Raw genomic sequence first — 27,270 nt, 5'->3', positions numbered from 1 at the left:
GTTTTGGGAACAGGCCTCCTGCAATGTGTGGTTGGGTCTCACAGTGCTGAGGGCTTGTTGACAGCTGCCAGCATCTGTTTTGTGAAGACCAGACTCACTAGGCACCAGGGCACCAGTGCTACACAAGTGATCATTTTGCAAGCAAATAGCCTCTGACATTAGCCACTGGGGCCAAACTGTATTTCACTGTTTGCATCTCAGTGCCAAGTGCTATAGCAGGACACGTGTTCTTTAACAGGAGCAGCTTAGCACTTCAGCTAAGCAGCTGCAGGTTTCTCCCCTAGAGGGTTTGGGCCAGGGATTTGGCTGCAGGTACAGTGGGCAGGTTGCAAAAAGAGCAGATGATGCCAAAACCCCATTATAGTTGGGGTTTGCCTTTTTTTGCCATGTTCTTCCTGAGGGAACTCACTCGTCAGTGTCTTGAACTTATTTTTTTTTTAGCTCTGTGCTCAGCTTTTGCAGAGCAGCCAGGCACTTCTACTGTTGGTCTGGCCTTGAGAACGTAAAAGGTGCGTGGCAAAACCCCAACTAGGCATTCAGCCTGTTAACCTGGAGGGTGGTTTATTATTAGCTGGGAAACAGTCAACACATGCTACTTATTGAGTGCTGTGACCATACCTGTTTCCCACTGTCTTCATCTGAGAAAACTAGCTCTACTCTTTTTTTTCTTTTTCGAATTTTCCAGCCTTTTATACCCACTTTGTGTCAAGATAAGTGAGACAGAGACAAAGCAGGGGAGACGGATGGTCCCAAGTGTGATATTCATGCATTTCTGGATCATTCCTTGATACCAGTTGGACAAAGGTCAAGTGTGTGTTCACATTTGTCATATTAGCCAGACAGACCACGTACCCTGGAGTTCACGCCAGCTGCTGAGAGCAAACTGTTACCTGATCCAGCAAAAAGTCAAATCAGTCCAAACATACGATACCTGACCTAGCAGAAGACCTGCTAATACGAAGTTAACCATCAGTAGTTTACACTGTGTAGCATCTTCTGTACAGTACCAAGAGTTGTAAAGGCGGATTTATTCAGTCATTGGAGCACATCTACTGCAGTACTACTGCCCATCTCATTGGAAGGGTTGCTTTGGTATTGAGAAAAATAAGATCTGTCTACTCCTACAGGTCTGAGTGGTGCTGGCTGGCCACAGCTGCCCTAAAAAGCAAGTCACTGAAAATGGAGCTCCTTTCATGGTCCTTTCCTCCTGTAAGAATCAGTGCAGACAGGAATCTGAAGTCTGAAACAATCACCACTTGCCTGCCTTATTTTGCTATGGAAATTGGCAGTGTGTTGATTTTCTAACTCTTACCTTCCCCTCCAGTTGGATCCATAAGAAGTACATGAGCCTATATATGTATATATAGCATTTGCTGTTACTGTTTTGTGGAGGTTGAGGAGGCAAAATTTGAATATCCTGTTTACATGTTGTTAGTGCTGTATTTGACCGTTGTCCTAAGGGTTTTCAGCTTGCTAGATCAGGACAAGCTTTTGTTAGTCTGAGGGTTTTCTGTGTTACAGGATAGAGGAGTGTGGCTGTTTGCACAAGCCCTGAGCACTTCTCTGGACTGAGCCTTGCAGCTGCAGAAACAGGGCTTTTTGCTGCAGCTGAGGCAGGGAAAGTGAGGCTTGCTAGGCTAGGTACTTCAGAACTAAAATCTTTCATGAGCTAAAGGGAGAAACCCCTGAAGTGTTCAAGGCCAGGTTGGACGGGGTTTTGAGCAACCTGCTGTAGTGGAAGGTGTCTCTGCTCATGGCAGGAAAATGAACTGGACGAGCTTTAAGGTTCCTTTTAACTCAAACCAGACTATGATTCCTGAAGGATATCCTTACAGGAAGGCATAGCCCTCCTCTCCGTGTTCTCAAAGCATCCTTGAGTCACTTGACTTGCAGTGACTGAGAAAAAAGCCCCCTCATTCAGATGGTTGAAGTGACAGGTTTTAAAGTAATTTCTAGCTTTAAGTAATCCAGTCTTTCTAAATATCTTCGTATATTACCTACATATATGCATGCTTTTGTTCAGGCAAACCTATTTATACATCTGGAAATGATAAAGAACCTCCATGAGGCAGGTGAGAACTAGTGATCCAGTGCTGGTAGCACCTTTGGAGGGTGGGTAGTGGAAATGTGGGGCTGCTGTGGACGTGTAGCGCTTGGTACTGCTTGTGGCAGCAGCTGCTGAATTTATAACCAGACATGGTTACCTAATGCCATGCCTTTTCCAGACTGTCATGCATGTTCTGGAAATGAACCGTTACCTGAGAAAATGGAGAAGTGCACCTGGAAACTTTTAGACTAGTCTCCTTGTTTAATCATGAACCCATTTTAAATATGTCAGGGAGGGCAGCTGTAATAAATGACCTTTTCCTGCCATATATTAGAGTGATGACTCATGTGCAATGTCAGGAGAACATAATGAAAAGTCTCTCCAGCTTGACGTCTGTGCAGTTGAAAGCTTTCAGGTCTGACATGCTGTGGAGCACGGCATTTGGGCTGCATTGTTGGTGCTTTCAGTATCACTGCTGTCACCTGGTTGCACAAAGCTGAAGCATTTATATTGATTCTGTCTTTTCCATGTCATCTAGAAGGCTTTTTGTCTGAAGACCACACAGGTATCAGAGGCTCCCATAGAATACCGAAAAAAGCCAAGACACAGAGAAGCTAAATGGTTTGCTAAAGACAGCTAAGAAAGTCAAAGCTGGAAAAGGGGGCTGGTACAGTAGAGTTGCTCACTGATTTTGTACTGTTGTGTATATAGGAAAATCTGCTATGTCTAGATAAATAGATTATTACTAATACGTGGTATCAATCTGCACAAATGAAAGGTGGTGAAAATACAAGCATTAAGTATTTTGTTTATTGTTTACTTGCTGTAATAAAATTGTCTGCAAACCTGCCACTGGAAACAGCTTGAATAAAACTTAGCATGTCCACTTTTCAACCTGCAGTATGCCAGAATAAGTCTAAAACAATGGCACGAGCAAGCATCTCATCTCAGACCTTGGATAATCTTTGAATGGTGCAACTTGCAGAAATTAAAACATTGGTAGAAATTGCAGTATCTGTGTTAATTAAAACCCAGATGTTTTTGTGTGAGTGCATTTGCAACCTGATTTCTTCTTTTTTTCTCCCTGAGAAATCTTCGCTATCACTGTCTGTGAGCTGCCACTTCTTCTGCTGCCCATTCAGTGTGAAGGTCTGTCTTCTTTCTCAGTGTGCATGTACAGCAGGGCTGACTGCCCCTGCTGCTCTGCAGTAGCTTCACAACAAGAAATTTGCTCAGCAGCACTGGGGAGGTTTGGATGTTGGTATTAGATCATTCTCAATTGAAACTGAGACTCGCAGGAGCATTGCTCACATCTGCTGTCTACATGACCTATGTGTGTATGTCTGTTGGGCTTGCCTGATGACTCTGGATGGGGTGATGCATCTTCTGCTGCTAGAAGTTATACAAGCTCAAGTTTTTGCTGGCCTAGCCTATTTTCACCTGATTGCTACATCCACCATGCCAGAAATGTCACATTCCTGCACTAGGCTGAATTATGTATGCAATCACATATAATTCCAGGCAAATTAAGTACAGTTTGAGCTGAAAGGTTAGGTTGACGCAGTCCTTTTGCGCTGTAGGAGGATGCATGTCAACAGTGAGACATTCAGATGTTCAGCAGCAGAGGGGCAGTAGGACATGGAAAGGCCTTTACAGACACTCTTTTTCCCTCCAAGTCATTCATTCCCAGTGGTGCTCTGCTTTACCCCTGCAGCTGATTACTAATCCCCGTTATCACAAGGTTCTTCTAGGAGCAGGATTTTCTTGTGTGTCTTTTTGTGTTTTTTTCCGCCCTTTTTTTCTTTTTGTCAGTAATTCAGTTGCTAATGTTATTTGCAAGTCCCCTTGTGCTGTGGCTGTCAGCTTGAGCATGAACCTTGAGCAGTCAGCTGAGCTCTGAATTGTGGACAAAGCACCCCAAAGTACCACAGACGATAGAGCAGCCACAGAACGACTTGGTCTTCCAGTTCATTGCCTCAGTAGCAAAAGATCTTTCTATAAGCGCCAAGCGAGATGTAATAAATCATCCTGGAACTGCCATGCGCTAAATCAAGAAGCAGAGAAATGAATGAATATTTGTAAACCAAGTGTCAGTGTAACTAAAACACGGCGCAGAACAACAGGCCTGTGATAAGCCTTGTGCCATCAGGAGGCTCCACGGCAGAGTCAGACCCATACAAAGGGAAGTTATGCAGAGGCATGCCGGCTGCGGCTGAGGCAGAATGAACTGTGTGCAGATAGCGTCAGTAATTTCATGGTTCAGAGCAGTAATTTCACATACTGTATGAAGCAGTAAGTGTTCGCTGTGCTAGTTTCAGGCTTTCGCTGGGTGATGAGGTGGATCTATTTGAACGGTAACAAAAGCCTTCCAGTTTCCAGCAGCTGCTAATCAGACCTGATACTAGCTCCCATGACATCTCCTGCTTCACAGTATTGACCTGGAGCTGCTGTGTCTTAATTTGCCAGCACAGACATGCCCTGGGCTCCTAGATGTGAAAATACAGTCAGGAAGGGTGGTGTTTTAGAGTTGTTTCTGCAGCCTTCTGTGTTCCAAACTCTTGCCCATCATCTCGCCCTACAAGAAGGTTTCTGACAAAACAGTGCAGCCCATGTATTTACCAAAGCAAGTGGGAATAGGTTGAGGCTGAGCCTTGCTGGCAGCACCAAGTCAGTCCTTAGGCAGGTAGAGCTCAACTCCTGTGTCCTGAATCAGCACTGTCACTCCTGGAATTGATCCCAGCACCTCCCTTCGTGGCCATGACATCTCCCAGCAGTTACGTCCTATACGAGCCATAGCCTTATTAAGCGATAGACAGAGTGGAGATAATTGAACGTTATTCCAGGAGCTGGAGTTAGAACCTAAAACTTGCTTCTGCAAAACTTCCAGTGAATGTGAACTTCACTGTGTTTGTAACCAAACATAAATTAACCTCAAATTTTGGTTGTTCTGAGTAAGTTCAACACATGCATCCCTTCTGCCCGAAGTCTGTACATGGAGTAAAGTCTCTTGTAGGAGGCAGGTGCTGAAGTGATGGACATATTTTTAAGTCAGCAGGTAGATACCTCAAGGTCCTATAAGTGGTTTATTTGTGGGAGTTTTACCACCTTTTCAAGGAATAAGGTTTAGTGATGACAGCAGAAGGTTTCTTCGTCCACAGCCTGCTTCTTGTCTTGCTTTGCTTAAGCTGTGATTTGGGGTAGGTGTTGCAGCCCATCTTCCTCCAGTTTAGAATGCCCCAACCTCCAGCACGATTGCTGCAGGGAGCGGTGTTATTGAATAGGGTGAGGTCCCTCCTGGCTGTGGAGTGTTGCGGTGCCAGGTGTGAATGGGAAAGGGAGCATAAAATGTTTACTTGAGCATTTCCCACTTTTCTTAGTTTGTCATTTTCAGCCTTAATTCAAGCTGTGGTGTCTTCTGGTCTTCCCCTGCTGCAGAGGGCAGTGCCAGTAGCTTAGCCAGACGAGTCCCTCCATTGTTTCTGTCACAAGATGCTGAGTGTGTCTGGGATATAGTTATCTATTTATGTATGTATGTATTTATTTATTTATAACTTGAACATTCCATTTAGTTTTTTGCTGGCTATTCAAGCCATTTGCTAGATGTCTGCCAGGTGACTGAGTCCTCCAGTCAGAGCCACCCGTGGTCGTGAGGGCCAGGAGGGTTTCAAGAGCCGCCTCCTTTGTTGCCGCCTGGTTGCTGGGTAGAGGCTCTGCCCTGCACAGGTGCCTCGTTTCTTCTATCTGGCTCTGCCTGGGAGATGACGTGTGTCAGAGGATCCCTCCTCCTGGGGTTGCTGGAAGGAAGAGAGCATTCTTCTCTTCTGAAGTCAGCTCTGGGCACCCGAGCTGCCACAGTCCAGGATGTCTGCACAGTAGCTGCTGTCAGCTTGGGCAGGTCCTGCTGCAGCAGTGGCACAGCTATCCAGGCATGGGCAGCTCTGATGCTTCACTGTTTACCCAGCTTCTTAGCAGTGTATTTCTTTAAAGATAGTAGCAACACTGGGTAAAACCTGGCCAGGCATGTGATCACTGGCTGCAGGCACTGCAGCCTATGTGGGAGAACACCTCCCATGGCCATGGCCCTTCCAAGGACTCCTGCTCTTGTAGCTGGCCCCTGTTACTGCAGTTTGATTTCTTGAACTGGGTTAAGGCCTCTCCTCCTCCTTTGCTCTTCATGTTTCACAGCTGTAGGTTTTCGTTTCATTGTCCCTGTGCTTTGGTTGGGGCACAGGTGTGAACAACCATGTTGGGGACTTACATAGAGATGGTCTTTTCCTGTCCAAGAGAAGAAAAGGGGATTTTGCAGTCACCCAGCCTGATGTTCACCAGCCCTTTTTCCAGCACTGCAGCATGAACAGAACTGCAGAGGCATGGAGGGAGTCATCTGTGCCATGTGTTAGCTGTTAATTTTAGCCTTACCATAACTCTTGATGACAGGGTTTGGTGTTTCCTACTGTAGGCATCATGTAGCACTTATCGTGGAGATACGGTGTGGCTGTAAGATAGCAAAGCTGCAGCTCATCCCTAAGCTGCAGTGCGCTGTCAAGCAGTGAGATAGCCAGATTCTCTTTCTGACTCCCATAGCTGCTCTGTACTGGAGTTGAGAGGCAATGGTACCATGTGGTACATTTTTTATTGAATTTGTGCTAAACCCTTGACTTCAGGTTAAGCAAGGATGGCAGTAGGCGCAGGCTGAGTTCCACACATCTCTGAGGACAAAGCTTAGCCAAAAGGTTGTTATATATTAGCCAGAAAAGTCTCTCCATCATTATTTTATATTGCTATTGTACTGGCATGGTCAAAAGAGTGTCCCAGAATTTGATGTACAGGTCTCAAATAGAACTTCCGATGTGTAGGCTATGTTACAGTATGTTACAGCAGGCTGAACAAAATCACATAGCTTTAATAACCCCTCTGGATTATTGATGATAGTTTTACTTGTTAGAGTGCATTGCATGCTCTTGGGTCTGGACCAAAATCACTGACTACATCAGAAGATACCCATCATATTTTCTCCCAGTGCTGATATTAGCTCTTGTTGATGCATGAGTTACCCAGAGCATCGTGCTTCTGACGACTGTGTTGCCGTACAGTGCTGGAGAATTGCCTGGCTTGCATCCAGAGATGATGTTCTGACTGACATGGTCAAGCTCAGTGAGGTGGATTGGTTAAATGTGCGGGGAGCACTGGCAGTGTTCTGCGGCTGATTCCAGCAGGGAATCTCTGGGAGCTTCTTCTCTTGCTAGTGTTGTTTTGGTGGTGGTCTTTTGCATGGTCTGCAGAGTTTGGTCAGTCTCTACTCTCATGTTTGGTTAAACACTGCATGAGGATGCAAATGTCTTTTCGCTGCAGTGAAGGAATGCTGTGACGCTGTGCTCCTGCTCAGCCAATCTTTATTCAAACTTTGGGTACATGCAACATCTTTTTCTAGCTAAAGAGTGATACCAGATCTGTAGGAGAGCTGATGCCTTTAGTTGGAAATGCAGTAGTTGATGTGTTACAAAAATGGAGGTACTGTTGGCTGCTTAGAATAGCAGTGCTGGGGAGAGGCAAGGAATTATATAGAGGCTGAAAGGGTTGATCTGAAGTCATGTCGAGTGAAGTGTCAGAAATGAGACATGCTGCTCTGTAACAGAACATTCTTCATAGACACTTTAACAAGCTTTGGAATTAAATCTGGAAAAAAAAAAAGCGACGTGGCTGTTATGTCAGGGCTTTCAGAAGCTTGCAGTGTGCTGTTTGGGCTGTGACTGGTAGAAAACCAGACGAGAGCAGCCATGTAATCAGTGCTTTTCCTAGGCAGTTATGAGCTCACACTATACTCACACCACAGCTGCATATATGTTTTCCAAAATACACTTTTGGAATTATACATACATTTTGTTAGTATGCTAATCGTCTCTGTGGTCATTCATTCCTGGAGTTAATGACTAGTCTAATAGAGAAAATAAGTTAACAGACAGCTGCTCCTAACAAATCACTTGCTGGAGAGCCCAGTGTAAGTTTAACATTCACAATAAATCCTTCTTTTGCTTCTGATGGTTCAGTGGAGCAATGGCAAAGAAATGAGGCAATAATTTCATTTATCAAAGCAGTTCCTGGCAGATTTGAGCATGTGAGCTTATAGACAGAGATGGAAGGGAGTTACAAACTATGGATTTCTGCTGCTCTTTGAGTAATACTAAGTGTAAATGGGAAAGGATAAGATCTCTTGGTATAACCTCACAGTTGGACAGACTAATAGCTGCCAGTCCTGGGTACATGTTTGGCATGAAAAGACTGGGAAAAAGGGTGGAGATAAGCAGGGCGCTCCAAAGGGGCTTTCTTCTGTCTACTGCCAAGAGTGAACTGAATCTCATATCAAGAGCTGACACTGAAGTAGCAGATTGCTTGTTTCAGATGTGAACCCCATGTTCTCATGGTTGTTCTGCATGCAACCCCTTTTGTTCCCAGGTTCAGGAGGGACCATTGCAGAGTTCATGGTGCATGGTAAGACAGAGGGCAGGTTTATGGATGCTGTGCTGCTGCTGGCAGTAATTCTTGCAGCTGCTGGCTGATGGGGCACCTTTTCTGATCACAGTATCTACAGTAATCAATAACCATCTTTAAGCAGCAGCTAACCATTAACTCACAGCAAATAGCACATGTTTTTCATAACCTGTGGTTACAAAAAAATAAATAGACATAACAGCCTTGGATAAGGCAAGAAATTTTCTGAAATTCCCATTTGCTGGATCAGAGTTGATCTACCCTCAGGATCAGCATTTTCTTAGCACTGTATATGGAATGAACTGACAGATCTAGTTGGCAGCAAATTTGTATTGCAGGTTTAGCTTGGAACATTGGTGCCTGATAATATTGTAGTTCCTGCATCACAGAAACACTGACATCAGGTTTAAGATTCTAAGATTGTTGTTGTTTTTCAAAATTACAGTTTCATGTGGCAAATATGCTTACAGTCCAAAACGACAACATTGTGCTGAGCTAATTGAGTGAAAGGTTAATTAATCTCTCTGTGATCTGAAATGAGGGAGCTAAAGGTATAAACACCAAGAAACCTGTGATTTAAAGAAAAGTCTTTCATTTCCGCATTTGAATTAATAGTATAGGGAAATTCTTTTCTTCAAATGCAGTATGTTTTTAAGTTGACAGTATCCTGATTAAACTGATCACGCTACATAGCCCATACAGGTGGCTGCGTTAATGCTACACTGAACTGAAACAGCTCAGTTTCAGAAATGGTGTTGCATTAGGTTTATATGGCATTAGTTTGGTAGTGGGAAGGATAACGGGGTGGCTTCAGTGAGAAGCCACTGGAAGCTTCCCCTGATTCTGATAGAGCCAACACCAGTCAGCTCCGAGATGGACCCACTGCTGGCCAAGGCTGAGCTCATCAGCAGTGGTGGTAGTTCTTCTGGGATAACACATTTAAGAAGGGTGAAAAAAACCTGCACAACTGCACCCAGAGAGAGGAATGAGAATATGAGAGAAACAGCTCTGCAGACACCAAGTTGAGTGAGGAAGGAGATACCCAGGCTGGAGCAGGTTTGCTATCAGGACTGGTGACCCCATGGGGGACCCATGCTGGGGCAGTCTGTTCCTGAAGGACTGAACCCTGTGGAGGCGACCCACGCTGGAGCTGTTCATGAAGAACTGCAGCCTGTGCAAAGGGCTCATGTTGTAGAAGTTCATGGAGAACTGTCTTCCATGGGAGAGACCCCACACTGAAGCAGGGGAAGAGCATGAAGAGTCCTCCCCTGAGGAGAAAGGAGTAGCAGAGACACCATGTGATGAATTGACTGCAACCCCCATTCTACATCCCCCTGCAGTGCCGGAGGCAGGGAGAAGGTGGAGAGTTTGGGAGTGAAGTTAACCTCGGGAAGAAGGGAGGGGTGAAGGAAAGGTGTTTTTAAGATCTGATTTTATTTCTCATCACTCTAATCTGTTTTGATTGGTAATAGATTAAACTAATTTCCCAAACTGGAGTCTGTTTTGCCCATGGTGGTAATTGGTGAGTGACCTCTCCCTGCCCTTACCTTGACCCACAAACCTTTTGCTATATTTTCTCTCCCCTGTCCAGTTGAGGAGGAGACTGATCAGAGCTGCTCTGGGAGTGTCTGGTCATGGTCAATCCACTGTATAATTGTATATAAGAACTACTGCATAGGAACTGTTTCAGGCAGAGAGTACTAATGTACTGCTTATGCCAGTTTGTATGCTGGTAGTGAAAAAAAAAAGCAAAACCCATAGAAACTGAATGAAGGCACCAAATGCTTTGTTAGCTTAACTCTGTTTTTTCTGCTATTAAAATTTCTACCGCTTCATAATATGCTAATTTACCCCCAAAGAGGTTGCATTTGTATTTTCTCTGTGTGTGTCTGTATAAATGTTCACAGCACAGCAGGGGAGAATTTTGGATTATTAAAGCCAAATTTTGTAATTCTCAAGTTTCTAGACTCTGAAAGTGTATTAGCCATCTTGCTGATGCTAATGGTTAATGCTAAGCTCATGAGTGTGTTTGTAGAAAGAGACCCTCAAGCACATGGATCATTATAGAGTTGTGTGAGGCAAAATCTCATTTTTTATTTTCTGTGGTGCTATTTTAGAAAAGTCACACAGTCTTGTCTTGGGATGTACTGTCCTGCTGTGGTCAAATAGAGGCCAATGGGCATCTCGGAAGAATTTACAATCAGTAGTCCTGATTATGTGACAGAAGGACATGATTCTCCTCCAGCATTCCATTTCCTCTTCACGAGGATACAGAAGCAGTGACTTTTTAGTTACCTGCTTGCCCTGGTTTGACTTTAGGAAGGTTATGTATAGATAGAAATAAATGCATGGGCAAAAGACTTAAAGCTGCAACTATGAGGAAAAAGCTTTTTAAAATGGGACAAATAACCACTCCTAAGACCCTCTTCCAGAGACATTATTGAAATCATGACCTTTCCTATTAGCCGGCTGTGTTTGGAGGTAACCACCGACTTTACGAGTGCTGCTCTGCTTCTTCGCACTTTGGTCTGATGCAGGCTTCATGAGAGTCATCCCCAGCATCATCAAGAACAGGTTTGGGCAGCAAAGGTGAATTTCTGACCCCACTGAAGCAAAACTGCCAGCCAGTATTTTTTCCCGTAGAAAGATAGAAGCCTTGCTCTTCTGTTTTGTAAGGCGCCAGGTTATGTTTATGTGGTTAGATACTCCTATCTAATGTAACTGTGGAGAGTTAAACAATTCTCAACGTGACTGACAGGCCCATTTTTCTGGTGCTGCATGGCTTTCAACATGGACCAGTGCTCTTGGTGTTGCCTTGCTGGATAGGGGCAAAGAGAAGTCTTTTGGGTTTGAACCGGATTGTTGTATTATTAGTGATTATTGAATGTAATGAGATTGAGCACCTAGATGTGGAGGTGAAATAATTTCTTGGGCAAATGGAGTTATTTCTGGAGAGTGTGTGTTTTTTTCTGCCCCCTCTTGTTACACCTGCCTCCTTTGGATTTCTCTCTTTAGCCAGCCTCAGCCTTCATGGATGGAAACACCAGCAGAGGTTTCCCTCCCTCTTATTTTGGGTTAATTTCCATGCGTCAGTTTCATTAAAGCCATCTGCAGCTGTCTGAGGTACTTGAATCTGTTCAGGGTGGGGATCCCATTGATTTAGGGTCTGATGGTGGGGGTATCATGAGTGATATGAACCAATGGCCTGGAGCAGTGGAGGATTCTAACTGTCATTCTTTTTCCTTTATAGGTATTTGTATAAAGTGTGGAAAAGGTGTGTATGGAGCGAGCCAGGCTTGCCAAGCAATGGGTAACCTATATCATACCAACTGCTTCACATGCTGCTCTTGTGGTAAGTCAGATCTACCATAGCCTTATTAAGTGGCTTTATTTTCTAATATATATTCCTTTAGCAGCAAGTATGCAGAGTGAAACCTCATCTTGCCTGCTCTTGAGGCAAAATTCCCACACAAGATTCCAGCTTCAGAAGCTGTTTTTTATTTGCCACCTGTAAATGTTCAATGGCATTTTCCTAAGCAACAGCCCAGAAAAACAGTATTTGGTTGGTTTAAGGCCTGCATTTACAAAACGGCTTCAACCTGGCCATTATAAGCACTACATACTTAGATCACTTGTGTTTACAGAACTGTAATGTGCATTTATCATTTTTACCGAAAAACAGTAAAACTTATGCAGCCAAAACTGTATTTTCCCTCACTTCCTATTCCCAAATTTAACCCTAGCCAAGCACATATATTTGTCATTTCTGTGTATACCTAGTGCTCAAAATTGTTTTCTTACATTTGAATGTGGTAAAAACAAATAGAAACTGCATGTTGAAATAGTTTAAGCTATTTCATTTTGCAGGAGAAAACTTGCGGGTTTATCGCTAGTTGCTCTTTGCTGTTCTTGGGACCCTTTTAGGTTTCTCTTCAAACCTGAATGCATCTGAAAGTGATCTATTCCGTATGTGATCTGGGGAAGTCATGGTTTTCTCAGGGAAAACAGGACTTGGAAAATTCAGGGCAGCACTTTCTGAAGCGTTTGCCTTCGATCAAGCATTGTGAATTTAAGTTGTAAGCTTCCTCAGTGTATTGTCTGTAGCTGCTGAGAGCTCACAAATTCACACAGATTCAAGGGAAGCATGAGAGCTCAGTTCTCATGAGTCAGGTAATTTTTCTTGATACGTCCACCCATTTATTTAGGTACCTAATTTCTGAAAGTATTTGCCTGGATGTTGAAGATGTTGTTGCGATGCATATAGACAGAAAAAGATTTACTCTGAGTAGAATATGCCAAGTGTACATTGTTTATAAAAAGGATTAATTAAGGATTAGAAAAAGAGTAAAAGATTATTGGCATAGAACCAAGTAAGTTGATAATGAAAAGACCATTGTAAAGTTGACTTGTGAAAGGAGAAATGTTGTCTTTTCTCCTGAGATTTGTACAGATAAATATTAAAGAAACCTGTAACCTGAACACAGAATTTAACGACCTTTATAAATGACTCTGGAGCACTAGCAAGTTCTAGAGTAAATTCATCTGAAACCTTCAGGGATCGCTCTTGACTTTGCTCAAGTCTGACAGTGAAAGAGCAGCTATTTTGTTGGCTCCCAGAGTGAACAGCATCCTGTTTAGCAGAGGATTACAAAATACGGTATCAGATAATATCTATCCACTCATTGCCAACATTAACCTAACCTAATTGTATGGGTAAATTCCAGCTCTTCTCTGGGGCAGATGTGTTTTATTTAAGTAATCAGGATACAAGCTTGCTACGACAGAGATCTGTACACAGGTCACTCTGTTCCTCAGAAGAATGCGTAAGGGCCAAGGAATGTATTTTAACAACAAAATACAAACCCGACTTCATTATTAAAAAGGACAACAAGCTCTTCTGACTGTTCTAGCAAGGTGTGTGTGGCCAGTGTACATCTACCACGGGGCAACTTGAGACATGTCTGTTGGGAGCATAGTTTTGCCCACCTCATGATGCCAGTGGAATTTCATGATTCACGGCACTTCCCATGAGTCACATACACACACAAGGAAATGGTGTTCCAGGTTGGTCTTCCAAGCTTCTCGCTGTACTGCTTGTGGGCTGGAGGGCCCGGCTGTCATCCACCAGGATGTTTCATAAGTGAGGGCTTGGATTTCCTTCTGCCTGCAACCTCTGGTACAATCCCATTGAAAGGGGAATGTGTGGGGACTTTCTTATGTTAGGCATTGAAATGGGGGGTGTGTTGCTAATGTGGCAGAGTTACATAGCATATTAAAAGGGAGGAGACAAGCTAATTGTGAGAGCCTGTGTATGGGCAAATTATGGGAGGGACATGTGGCCAGAGCTCGTCAATACTTTTACCATTAAGCAGCATTAGAAAGTGGTCTCGTGTATTAGTCGCAAACATGAGAGGCTGAATTTGCACAAGTCAAATAGGAAATCAAAGACAGTTTTTGAGGAGGATTAACTGCTGGAATGAAAAAGCAAAAGAAGTGGTAGATTCTCTGTTCTTCGTTATTTTCAAATTAAGACAAAATATCCCTCAGGAAAGGGTTTTAAGTTGAGCTAAGCTTTTAGATTCAATACATAGGTAACTGGGTGATCATTAATGACCTTTGTTAGGCAGGAGGTCACAGCACACACACTAATGCGCCTTTGAGCCTTCGGCAGGAGAGTAGAGAAGGATGTTAGTACTCTCTGCCTAAATAGGTGCCTATACAGTAGTTCTTACGCACATGGTGGGTTGACCCCGTCTGGACACCAGGTCCCCACCAAAGCCGCTCTTATCAACACCTTGCCACGCTTAACCCAGTACAACTTAGAAATCTGAGACAGAGTAAGAGTGCGAGCTTGCCTTTCTTTATTTCCCAAGTAACAAAAGGGATCCAAACTGTCCTTCATCAGTTATCGGCCTTACTTTCAATATAACAGATCTAGAAAGTAAAAGGCAGTAGCTGAAGAGGAAAAATTCTGTACGTGAAGACGTCTGATTTAGGTAAGGGCCAAATATGTAACCAGCAAAATTAAAAATGTATTTCAGATCCTTGGGAAAAGTTGTGGTTTGGAGACCACTCATGCTGAAATGTGATAATGAGTGATGGAGCTTCCAAGGGCCTCATTTCAGCACTCAGAAGTGAGAATTTTCAACTCAGCAAAGACAAGTGCAGTTACGTAGAGAAGTGGGAAGAGACTCTCAATAGGAAATTTTGCCTGAGTCAGAATCCCTTCTTAGGCACTTCTCTAACTTTGGTTTCAGTGCCAAGTGCCATCTGTCAGGGTGCCCTGGTTGAAAAGGGCAGTGTGTGGCAGAATGGGCCATCCTTCACTTTCTGGGGAGCATGTAGCACTTGCCCCAGTGCTGTCCTTTTCAACTCCCACCATTGCTGGAGAGTTTGTGTTGCTTGTAGTTAAGAGTTAACCTAAAATACACTCACAGATGCAGGCACTTCTGTGAAGACTCCAGCCTTGCTAGCGTATAAGTGTGAAGATGCAAAGGATGGATTCATCTGCAGTGGTGATGGTTAGCTCTTGAAACATGAATGAAGAAAGATGAGGAAATGCTCCAGAAGTACAGTAAATAATCAGGAGACTTCTGTCCCCTTTAGATGTTTTTGTAAATGCTCAGATGGTAAATCTCTTAATTGTCTTCCTAAGTTCTGAGAACTTCGGGATAAAACTCAGTAATACATTAATTCAGAGTTGCACAGGATGTCCTTAAAAAAACCCGAAATCTTGCCAGTGAGCTGAGGTCAGAATGGAAAGGAAAAGTAAATGACCTAGCAGGCATATTTTTATGTGCTGCATTTCTGGCTCTGTAATGTGTTCAGTGGGCTTTGGATAGTTGAGCCTTGCTCCCATAACACCATTTTAGAACTTTGCTCTGTCAGTTACTTTTTTATTACATCTCTGTGTAAACCCCTCTTGCCTTCTGCAAAAAGCCATACTCCTCAGATAGCTTTTTTTTTTTTTTCAGAGGCCTGATAATTCTCTTCAGGTAATGTAAAAGCCAAAGCAGTCTGGTTTCCTAGGATCAAGTAGTTCAATGCAGATCTTTATTCACAGTCTCTTACAGAAAGCAAATGAAGCTTGTTAGGGTGGTTTTAAAATGTAGATTCAAATCTTCTATAAGCCTTCCATCAGTGGAACTTCTTGATTCAGCAAAACACATAAACATGTGCTTAAATATGTTATATTGCTCATGTGTAATCATTTGCTGAATCTTAAATAACAGAGATTAATTCAGGCAGCAACATACACTATCCCTTCTGTTAAGTGTAAAATTTTAGTTTTGGCAGGAGTTCAGTTGCAAATTTTGCTTATGGAAGATAAAAGCTGATATCTGCCTGAAAAGCTCATCATCTAATTCCTCTTGGAAGTATTTCAGAGCATAACAAGATTTCTTGAAAATTAACTGCAGTAATGCCAGATTGCTTGTGTGCTATAAGTGTAGCTGATCAGTTGCAGGAATTAATGGGGTCTATTTGATAGTCATTACAGAAGGTAACTTACCATGTGCCTCCAGTTTGCAGACCCTAATGCCATCCCCAGAATCTCTTCAGGCTGAAAATTTGAATCCAGTAGCAGTGATTGTAGAAACTACAGTAAGATACATCTTTACAATGAGGAATATCAGTTTACTATTTGTTACTCTGAGGCTGTAGGAAATGGGCAGGGAATGAGCTTTGAAGAGCTAAGTGTTTCAAGCTTCTGTACTCTCAAAGCTGAGACGTATTTGACTGTAAAAACAAGGAACATTTTCTGCTCTTACACGATGGCAAATGTTTGAGCAAAGCATTCATCTTTAATTTGCACTTTTGTTGATGGTTTTAAGGCACAGGAAATCACCACAAATCAATCAGAAGCATTAAGCAAAACATGTAGTCCCAAAGATATATAGCTTATTTCTTACCTGATAGCTATTGATCAGACTGGAGCACTGATGGGGTTTTCATACAGCAGTTTAAGTGACAGCTTGTAAAGGTATTGCAGTTCAGCTGATTACTGGCATGGCTGCTGCTTCAACACCAGCCTTTGTTCAGGCTTCACAAGCTCATTGCTACAATATGATACTCTAGGAGAAGGATCACAGCGAGGGCTGATAGCACTGCTGTTTGAAAAGGCCAGTGTGGGACAGCTGTAGCAGTACATATCGTTACCCTGAAGGTATAATGAGCAGTTCTGAACTAGCCCACGCCCTCCAACTGGTGTGAAAGTGGAATTGGTTCATGGTTGTGGACCCAACCTACTTTTTCTTGGAGACAACAGCTTCCTTCTGACTGAGGCCACTCAGTGCTACTGTATGTAGAAGTCTCTTCATAGAAGGTTGCTCATGTCCGGACTTGTAGGGAGAAGTTCCTTGTGACACTGGAAATGGTCTTTTGCGTATTTACTGCCCTGGGTTGAACCCTGTTGTTTGCTCTTGGTGGCAATAAGGCATAGAACATCTTAAGGGAGCTGTGTCCCTTCAGTGTATATTTATCCACAGTCAGTGAGTTTTTAAAATACCCCAGTTCCCAATGGAAGGTTCATTTTTAATTCACGTTTGTTCTGTCCCCACAGCATATTTATAAGTCTGGCATGAGTCACTGCGTCCAAACTGCACACTGCCAGTACTTGCTTTGTAGCATTAAATTGTCTGTGGATGTGATTTTCACATATAATAAAACAAAGCTCAGTGTCAAATGTGTGAGCTCTACACTGTATGTCCACCAATACTAGAGTTGATAATCACAGAGGTGCAGATAACTTGTGTGTGTGTCAGTGGCTTTTAACTTTTCAGTACCTCATGGCTGACTTTTAGCTGACGCAGGTGTAGGTTTGGTATCTGTTCATCTGAGGGCCACCACTTCATGCAGCTATTCTGAGCACCAGGGAAACACAGTGAGAACACTTCAGGGAAAGGAGCTAATGAGTATTGCCACAAGGGGTACATTGCTGCGCAGTGAAAGTGCTAGGTAGCTAATGTTCTTGCACGCTTTTCCCTGCTGTTTTCTAACCACATGCTCTCGGACTGGAGCAGACTGGAATTTTGGGATTTTTGGTCTAATCCTGCCAGAGCCATTGGCTCTGGTGCTCAGGGGAGGACAAGCCGGCAGGTGATTCAGTGCTGTGCATGTGGGAACATTCCTCCCTGACCCCATGGCCTGGAGCGTGAGAGCTGGATGCCCTCACCTTACATAACTGTGGTTGTTACTCATCCCAAGCTCACACCCTCCATTTGAATTGAATTCATGGCCACCTGAGTGTTTGGTGGTTTCCAACCATAACTGGAGCTGGCAGTAGGTCCTGATGCGCACTGCTTATGGGCAGTTACTTTGAGGTGTGATTCACAGGAAAAGGCAAGCGCTTAAAAAGAAATGGAGTTTTGTTAGGAAAAAAGGACTGAAAGATTTTCTGTACATTCTGCTAAGGCTGCTGTTTGTGTAGATGTGTAATGGAGATAACTTGCAGCGCTGCTGCAGGACTGCAGAATTTTGCCTGAGCCATTCTGCATCATCAGGATAAGTTTACAGCCTGTGCTTAGTCCTGCACTTCCCTTTTTAACACCTATCAAGACAGATAGCTAAAGCTATTTCAGGTATGTCTGCAGCTGCAGTCCCAGACAAACCCATTAGTGCAGAGCTCACGGAAAGGGAGGTGCTGGCTTTAGAAAGAATCAGTCAGTTGGAAGGTAGAGATGACAGCAGGCTTCAGATGATTTGAGTTCACCTTGTGCAAGGCTGAAACATGAATGAGTCTCGGCAAAAGAATGTAATCGTGTCTTTTGATAATTGAAAGTCCAACTTGGATAGCAGCCCATGTAAGACACCAAGTACCTTCGGGTACCGATTGGTAGAAAAATGTTTCCTTTATCTTGGTTTATGGTTAGTCTGATAATATTCCAGGCTTTAAAAAAAAAAAAAACAAAAACAAAAAAGGATGGGATGGGAAAAGGGTAATCAGAAATGTTTGAGATGGGACTGACAGGAAACTCTCTCTTTTTTTTTTTTTTTAGAATGTATTTGGTTGGATTTTGTATTTTAGGAGGTATGTAGTAGTTTCTCTGCATTGCTGTCTGTTGTCCCAGCTAGCTCTGGTCCAGTGGGACACTAATCAGTGCGCTTGACTTCAGATAAATCATCCAGTCCATTGACTGTGCACCTTCTACAGATGATACTAATAGATGTTACAATTAAAGGTTTTCAATTCTGTGACCACTTTCAGTTAATTCAGCTTGAGGAGAGAACCTGGTTTTTGAGGGTGGATTATCTGATTGGCCCAGTTCTGGGCCTTAATTCCACGGGGACATTTCAGATGCTTGAAGGTGCATATGCATAAAGTTTCTTTTTGGTTGGGGCAGTCTTCTCTGAAGGCTGCTTTTAGCTTGGTTTTAGCTTTGGTAGATCTGGAGGCTGATCCCCAGGGAAAGGTGGTGTAGATAGGTAGCTAGCTGACAGAGAAACAGGAAGTATTTCCATTTCCTTATTTCTGATTATTAGAGAGCATGTGATCAATAGTTGGCTGGTGGTTTGTCTTTTTTTGTTCTTGAAAAGTGGTAATTGCATTCTGCTATTAATTATTCCAGCATGAAATCTGTGGCTTTTGATGGTTATTTTAATTGGAGGGGTCTGCCTGGCAAGTAATGATGGAAACTTTCCTCTGTGTTGATTGATGACCATAGATGTATTCCTTCCAGAATATTTTAGTATTCATAGTGCAGAGCCAATCACTGACAGGGGTTGGAAAACACATAAAATAAATAAAAAAAAAAAACCCAAACCAAACAAACACCCCCCCCCCCCACACACACACACCCTAATTAACAAGGTTTTCCTGTGTTTTTTATTTCTCTGTAAAAGCCACAGAGAACCTAATCACTTCCTTGCATAGTTTTGTATGTTTGGAATGCCACCTATTGTTTAGTGTAATGAGATTTGCTAAAATTGCCCTGTTTCCTTGTCAGCATCTATTATCTGCAGGTCTCGATTGTCTTAGTCTGAAAGCCACATCTCTTGCACCTTTTTTTTGTCTTTCCATTCTACTCTTTTTTTCTCCTCTTTCTTGCCTCCCCTTCTTCTGCCCCAGTTCAAAATGTTTTCTTGGAACACATCTCAGTTTATCCAAAAGAGAAGATTCCCCTGGGCTGCTCTTGAGTTCATCTCTCAAAGGAGAAGAAATCCAGATAATCCAGAACAGAGCACAGGCAAGTCACTGACATTATCAACAGATGTTTCTGTTTCCTATTCCCCGGTTCTGTAATTTTTAAGTATTGCCTAAAACTAAAGGGGGAAAACAGGTGGCAAGAAGAAAGTGAAGGAGAAAAGGAATGAAACACACAGTTGGCTTCCTGTAATTTCAATAATCTTAAATTTCCGCTATATGTTGTCCCTATGTATTTTGCAACGTGCAAATGTCCTTTAATGTCCTTTAATGATGTGCTTGATCCTTTAGTCATCTGAACACTAGATCCCAGAATGCCATAGCTCTCTGAAATAATTTCTTATTTAATAAAGATCATCATCACTTCTTCAACAGTAACTCAACTCTGTCTCCACATGTGCCAGTTAACCAGTTTCGTCCATCATTTAATAAATCACTCCTTCCTATTACAACCAACTAATAATTTATTTTCCACTGCTTTCCTCTGTAAATTTGGTCCTCTCAGATATACCTGTCCATGTACTCAAACATACAATCATAGAATCATAATATAGTTGGGGTTGGAAAGGACCTTAAGATCATCTAGTTCCAATCCTCTGCTTTCATTCATTTAGCCTCTCATCTAAACATGTTTCACCGGGATACTTTCATATCATTTGACTGAATCCTGAATCTCCATCTTTCCTTTGTCCATTCCTTTGGATGTGTGCCTCTCACCATTACTGCTCTGTACCAACCCAAGCTGTGGTCTGTGGGCCACCACTGTTTTCCTGGCATGCTGGAAGATTTGATGGTGTGAAGCGGAAAACTGTTTTTGCTGCTTCTGTTACCTTCATTCTCATGCACTAACAAAACAATTCTTTTGCTTTGCATCTCATCCATGCCTCCCATCTAGGCTAGGTTATTAACTCATGCTTAGTAATTCTTGTTTACTGCTTATTTCAAGGAAGAATGTCAGTATAGCCTGAAAACTCATTGATGTTCCACACCAGAAAGCAGCTTGAGTTTTACTTACAAATTAATTTTCCAGATCAAAGATATCCACTGCCACTCTTCACCTTTAGGATGCATTTACTTGTTGCAGGTCTAGAAAAGGTGTTTCCCATAAGAATCTTACCATGTACAAAACAAAATTAAAGAATATTTTTTCTTCAGTTTGTTTTCACATTTATAAGATTAGTGGTGGTAGCAAACTTCAGTGTTCTGTCTTTCAGGCTTTCTTCTGATATAGGGTACTGGCAAACAACAGAGAAAAAGGTTCTTGATTGAGAGGGTTGATAGGCTGGTGGTCACAAAATCAGCCTGTAAGGCAGAGGACGGGGGTTTATTCCGCTTGCTATGGGCTTCCTTCTCATCTTGGGCCGATCACTCACCCATGTGGAGATGATTCGTCTCACCTACCTCATGTGGGTGACACTGTGCTGATTTCATCAGCATTTTTAAATTTTTGAGAGCCTGAGGTTGAAGTATTGAAGGGAGAATATTATAAATTATTAAATAATTATTGTTAGATCACAATAGATGCATTTGCTGGAGGAAGCACTTGCAGTGTCTGGCAGCCAAGCCATACAGCTGCTGCAGCATGCTACTGAAAATAATTACTTGGTCAAATAATGCATATTTACAGTTTATGGAGGACTGGTTTGAGGTTCATATATCATTAAATACATAGGCTAATGCAAGATTTTAGAAGACTACTTTCCCAGCACCACTCCCCAGAGCCCCTAGTGCCTGAGCCACGTGAATAACGTTCCCATTCCTCTTTCCAAGCCCAAAGTTGTGTTTTTAATTTATTTTAAGTATCCGAGGAATGCTGTCTCCAGTATTTGGAGGACTCTAAATCGGATGTGAGAGACAAATGCACCAGAGAAGCTTATCAGAGAAACAGGCTTGGCATGAAGCCTACATAAACAACCATAAATCTTTTCTCGTTTAAATGATGGGACTCAGGAGGATTGGCTGATTATAGCTGCAGTGGGCTGTCCTTGAGCACCAAGGAAAGTGCTTTGGTGACCCCTGGTATTTGACATGAGTGGAATGTTTTGCTTGCTTGTAAACTTACTGTTATTGAGTGACCAGCTTGGTTCTGGTAAATGGACTTCTATACGTCACTTTCAAAAGTTATTTACCAGCACTGGATGTTTTCCTGGCCTTGGACTTCTCAGGAAATTTTAGCTTGGTTTTAACCTAGGTTAAGGGAGACCTTTGTTCCCAGCCACTCTTCTCTGCCTCTCTCCTTCAAAACACAGCACAGGAAGAAACTCAGTAAATTTGACTTGGCCAGAAAGTGTTTTTTCCCCCTTCCAATAAATATCTCATTTCCTGAAAATCCTGCCTTTGACCAGTAGTTCTACCGGGACTTTTTAGATTTATCATCACCAATGGCCAAATTGCATTTCAGGTAGTGTCAAAGTATTCTTGACTTTGTGGAAAGTAGCATGAGCTCTTAGCTGGGCAGCAGGAGCCTGCTCCCATCACACTGACATGAATGGTGTAGTTTGCCCTAGGTGAGCCTGCTCCCTGTACTTGTATTAAAGCAGGTAGTTTTGCAATATAGCTTTGATTATGAACACCTTGCCAGAAATAGTAAGGAAATATTTCATGGTTTTGTTGAGCAACTCCTAGTATTTTACCAGCATGAAACCTGTATATGGGTGCCCTGCACTGAACTGACAAAAATAGGAAATCTTCATGCTTGCAAACTCAATCCCACAGTCTCAAATTAGGTACTGTAAATACTTTCTAAAAACAAACCTGAAGCAACCCCCCCCCCCATGGCCTCCTTATGGCCAGCATCCAGTCTGTATTCAGTACTCCCTCCATTTATAGGATTATTGACTCCATTTGGCAGTTCTCAGGACCAGTATCTGATTGAGCACCGGCAGCGCGTTGGCAGCCAGCAGGGGTGAAGCGATACTCTGTAGTGTCGGTGCATGCCTGGAAACCCACGCTGGGCTGCAGAGGATGAAAGCACTCTGACTGGGGCTGGTAGAGAATAGGCAGGTGCCCTATGCTGTCCCTTAAGCAGTCGCCTTCTCTTGGTGATCCACCCTGTCATGAGAGCTCACCTGCTCTCCTGCCTCAACGCTGAAGTAAATTAATGAGAATTACTTTTTTTAAGTGGTGGAGAAAGTGGGAGTGTAATAACCTTGGGTGTAGTCCTGTGTTCCTTGCTTGCCTCAAACATGCTTAGGGCATGGAAGGAGTCAGGAGGGTTTCCTCAGGGAACAGCTTTGAGCATTTGCTGGGCACTAGGTCCTGTCACTCCTCGGGGGCTTTTAGTACTTGAGGAAACAGGTCTGCATCCTGTGGTTCTGGGCCAGAATAACCTCCTACCATTGTTTGAGGTAGTGTTGGCTCAGGTACTTAAGCATTTCACCCACAGCCTTGCTGTTCCTGGGTGATGAAACAACCACCCTGCAAGCTGAAATGATGCAGTGTTCCAGTCTCTGTCTCCGTTGGACAGAGCCAAGTGGCACATGAAGATGTAGGTCAGTGTGTTTGCACTTAAGTTTCAGTTTGTGCATCAGACGTGACTAGAGAGGTGTGGAAGCCTGCTGGAGGCACCTAAGTGTGGCTTAACGCTCTTGAAGCATCTTTCTGGTGAGTGGTTTTGCAAGCACTCCCATCATGTCGAGCAGTCTGGGAAGAGTGCTTCGGAACAGGAAGGTTCAGGAGAGGCTGCTGACAGGCCTGGCCTCCAAGATGGGGTTCAAACGCCATGGTAAACTCAGTTGTTTGTGAGGTTACTGGGGCCTTGCAAAGTCGTTCCCAGAGTCCCCTGTGAGTGCTTGCTGCTTTGTGGTATTAGGGGTGCACTTGCAAGTTTTCCAGTTGCATGGATACCCTTCCTTTCCTCCGGCCTGTTCATCACAGGGTGGTACAGAGGCATTGGGTGCTTAGTGAGAGGTTCCCTCGCTGCTTTGTGTGCTCCTTTTGCATTAATATATGCAAACCCAGCCCCCCCATATTCATTCCCTTTCCTCTTCAGTGTCCCATGTAACCTCATCCTCACTTCCTTCTCTGGTGTTACTGCATCTCCCCCCCGTGACTCAGCTGGTCAGTCCCTGGTGCTGCCATCTCCTGCCTGATCCTTCTGGCCACCAGCCTTGCTTTCCACTGGCAGGGAGTCTTCTTCCAGCAGTGCTCCCTGCTGTGTCCATATCCTTAGGCTTGCTTCGTTCTCCCCTAGGCCTTGAGCTGATTTTTCTTGCCTAGAACCATCAGGTCTTGACTCTCTTTGCTGCGCTCCTGTGAGCTTGCAGCGTATTTGGAATAGTAGCAAAAAAAAAGTGAATGATAAGTTAGGCAAGAAATAATCAAGGAAGTGAGTAAGGAATCTTTAAAGTATGTCTTGTAACAAGAAATAAAATCAGTAGTGGCTGCTGGCTTCTGAGAGCACTGTTGACCGACTAGCGTGGGTGACCCATAGTGCCAGCGCACATGCAGAATAGAGCTGCTGATATATGCCAGTGCTTTTAATTGTACCTGTGCAGAGTGAAAGGCATCTGATTCAATGAGTATTTAAAAGCAGGAATGGATTTAGCAATCATTTTTTATTACTGACTGCTGTGTCTCAGTGGCTGTCTTATCAGCATGTTTTAAAACACAAGTGTGGTATTTCCTAACATTAAATTGGACATAGTCATAGAACCTCAGTCACTTAACTCAGCAGGCTGCCTGGGTACTCTACACTGTTCCTCTTCCAACTGCATTCCCTGCAAAATTTTTCCTGGAAATAATGCAAATAACTTACTTGAGTGAGTCAGTGGATTACTGACCCTAGGAACCACAGCAGTGTAAATGCAGACCTATGGAAACAATTTGTGTGTCAGTATTAACAGTCCAGTGGTCTCTAGAGCAGCAGTCTGCAAAGTGGAGGCGTTTATAATTTATAAGCAAATATACCTGTATTGGGGGTGTATGCTCAAACATTTTTTACTGGTAGGGGAGCAAGATTGAAAAAGCCTGGAGACCACTTGCTGTCCTAGAGGAAGAAACCCTGAGGAATATACAGCCACCAGGACTTGTTTTACTGTTTCCACAAGTTATTTGGCAAAGGAGAATGTATATGCTTGGGGAAATGAGGTTGGAAATCATGTACTTAAACTCTTAAGAAGGCAAGTAGGTGAGAGCCAGAGATCATGTTTTCTAAGCTTTGTTTTTTAATAGATGTAATTTTTTTTTTTATTGGCCTGGTTAGATTCTAGTAGCAGATCATCCCTGTTGTTACAACAGTTCTTTTTTCAGGCCACATTGCATAAAGTTGGTTCAAGTAAAGTGGCCAGCAGCTAGAAATATCTCAGAAGTACTGTGGCATCCAGATGATGATGATGAAGAGAATTTGGTGTTGCACACAGAGATGACACAGCACTGATGCTGGCAGATGCAGACATGCAGTACCTGCACATGGAAACCTTGATAGATTCCAGTTGAATATTTGCAAAGGGTAAAGTTGTCTTTTATCAGTGAAGCTCTGCAGCTGATGCAGAGTGAAGCTCTGTGCACTTTGGATTTGATAGCACAGTGCATTTGGTGTTTGTGGTTTGCTACAGCTGCTTTTTCATATTTGCTATATAGCTGCTTTTCCACCTAGCCTAAATAGTGTGCTAGTGAACAGGATATACAAAAACAGAAAACCAGGGGAAGTCAAAAGAAGGAATAACCAGGCTTAATATGAGCATGGCTGAAGGCAGGGGTTTTGGTTGTCTTAGTCATCGCTGGCTGTAGTGGCGAGCTGATGTCTCATGCTGGGTAGGGAAGAGAGGAAGGAAGTGGATTTAGTGGAAAATTGATTGCATCTACTTGGGCTCTTTCCAGCTGAATCCTGAGTTAAGTACATTCATCCTGAGCTAATCGTTGGGGAGAATTGGCTGAAATCTCACATACTTCTTAAAAGGAAAGCTAAGCATTAAAGGAACAATATCCTTATTGTACCTGAGTGCCAAAAGAAGCTAGTGTACTATCAGGAGTTCTACCTATTCAGTTTTGTGTCTACAAGCTGCTTGTGGTTTTAGTTCTAATGTAACCTGCTGTAGGAAGCTGTGGTCAGTCCACCACAAAACATCAAGGACAGGGCATTTTGGAGGACTGATTTCTGATTACATTTGGAATTGGCTGAGCAAGCCCCAGTTCATTTCAATAATATGGTACAACTGCAGTTTTCAGGTTTATTTTATTTAAGGCAGAATATACTGGAATATGGTGTAAAATACATAGCTAAGGTTCTAGTAAGGTTCTGTTTAAAGTTATACAGAATAAATCTGAAGTAATGTTACTCATATCAGTATAACTCTTCACCAGTGGGAGCAAGAGAATAGTTGTCTCTGTGCAATACTGCTAAATAATCTAAACCCAAAAATGTGCTTGAAAACTGACAGATTGTTTTAATACTTTGCTATCCTGAGAATATTTAGGGTTTTTTCTACTGGTACTGGAATCATTCCTCAATACATTCTTCCATTATCAAACAAAAAAAAAAGTTAACTGCTCAAGATACTATCTCTAGGCATTGTGTATCTCAACAATTTCACTTTATTGTGAAGTTTAATCTCAAGGGAATGAGAACTGGACAGTGGGCACTTGATTTCAAAAACACATGGGTGCCACTGGTGTTGGCTGCTGAGCACTTTCTGGACGTGACTGAAATCCAGCATTGCTGGTATGTTGAGGTTCAGGAGCAGTGCCTTTTGATGCTGCTAACACTGAGGTGCTGACGCATGCAATGCTATGGGGAGGAAGAAAGTAAACTATTCCTCTGCAAATCCATTCTTGTTTTTTTGAGACAACGCAGAAGATAGTTTAGGGAAATTGCTCATCTCCCTTGAGGCTGTCTTGCATGTTGCCACAGGATTGGGCTGCGTCCACTCCTTTTGTTCAACATTCTTTTATGTGCAAAGTATAAGGAGTGAAGGTGATGCTGCAGCTCACTTCGTGCAGAGATGACATTAAGCAGTCTGACTTGTTGCTTCAGGTCTTGATCAGATTTCTGATTATCTGCTTCAGAGCCAGGCTAAGCTGTGATTTTTAGTTGAAGCTGAACTTGAATGAAGAAGAGAATGATGCCTTGCAAGAAGGAACTTAGTAGCAATGGTAAGGGGTCTGCTGTGTGCTTATCTCAACAAGTTTACCTACCTAGCTTTTGCTAGTCAAGTTTGTCACATAAAATTTCCGGTGGGTTCTTGCCCTGCCCCAAATGTCCGGGTAGCAGTCCAGGTGGCGTAGGGACCAGTTATCATCTTTTGGATGTATTCCCAGGGAAACTGTTTCCAGTTGTGTCTTACAGCAGTTCACGTCTTGTGAAAGCTGCTCATTGCAGTACAGAACTCCATGGCTTGGTCAAGTTTCCTGCAAGGACCTCACACACAAAGTGTGAACTTTTTGAGCCATGACTACTGGTTCCACTTATATGTGTCCACCTCCGTGTTGTACAAAGAGTACCTGAGCAGAATCTTAAAAAGAGATGATAGATAAAAATACCAGTTGTGCCATTCATTTCCACAGTTGAAGACTTAAGTTTCAGGCTTTGACTTCCAAAGCAATTCTCTTCTGTTTGTGATGGCTGTAGAGGCTTTGTTCTTCAGGATGCAACAGG

At 43.0% G+C, this 27,270-nt stretch overlaps 1 protein-coding gene across 1 annotated transcript in view; it reads left to right on the top strand.

The window, feature by feature from the left end:
- WTIP (WT1 interacting protein) overlaps positions 1–27,270 on the top strand; it is an 82,234-nt gene that overhangs the window by 20,021 nt on the left and 34,943 nt on the right. The window contains exon 2 of the mRNA XM_061345925.1: positions 11,787–11,888. Coding sequence (XP_061201909.1) covers positions 11,787–11,888 — 102 coding nt within the window. The remainder of the gene's footprint in view (positions 1–11,786; positions 11,889–27,270) is intronic.

Source organism: Neopsephotus bourkii, unplaced genomic scaffold, assembly GCF_033783945.1.
Source record: "Neopsephotus bourkii isolate Nb327-2 ecotype Australia unplaced genomic scaffold, CSIRO-AGI_Nbou_v1 NB_245, whole genome shotgun sequence".
Lineage (NCBI taxonomy): Eukaryota > Metazoa > Chordata > Aves > Psittaciformes > Psittacidae > Neopsephotus > Neopsephotus bourkii.
Note: the sequence above shows the minus strand (reverse complement) of the source record. Positions and strands in the feature narration are given on the sequence as shown.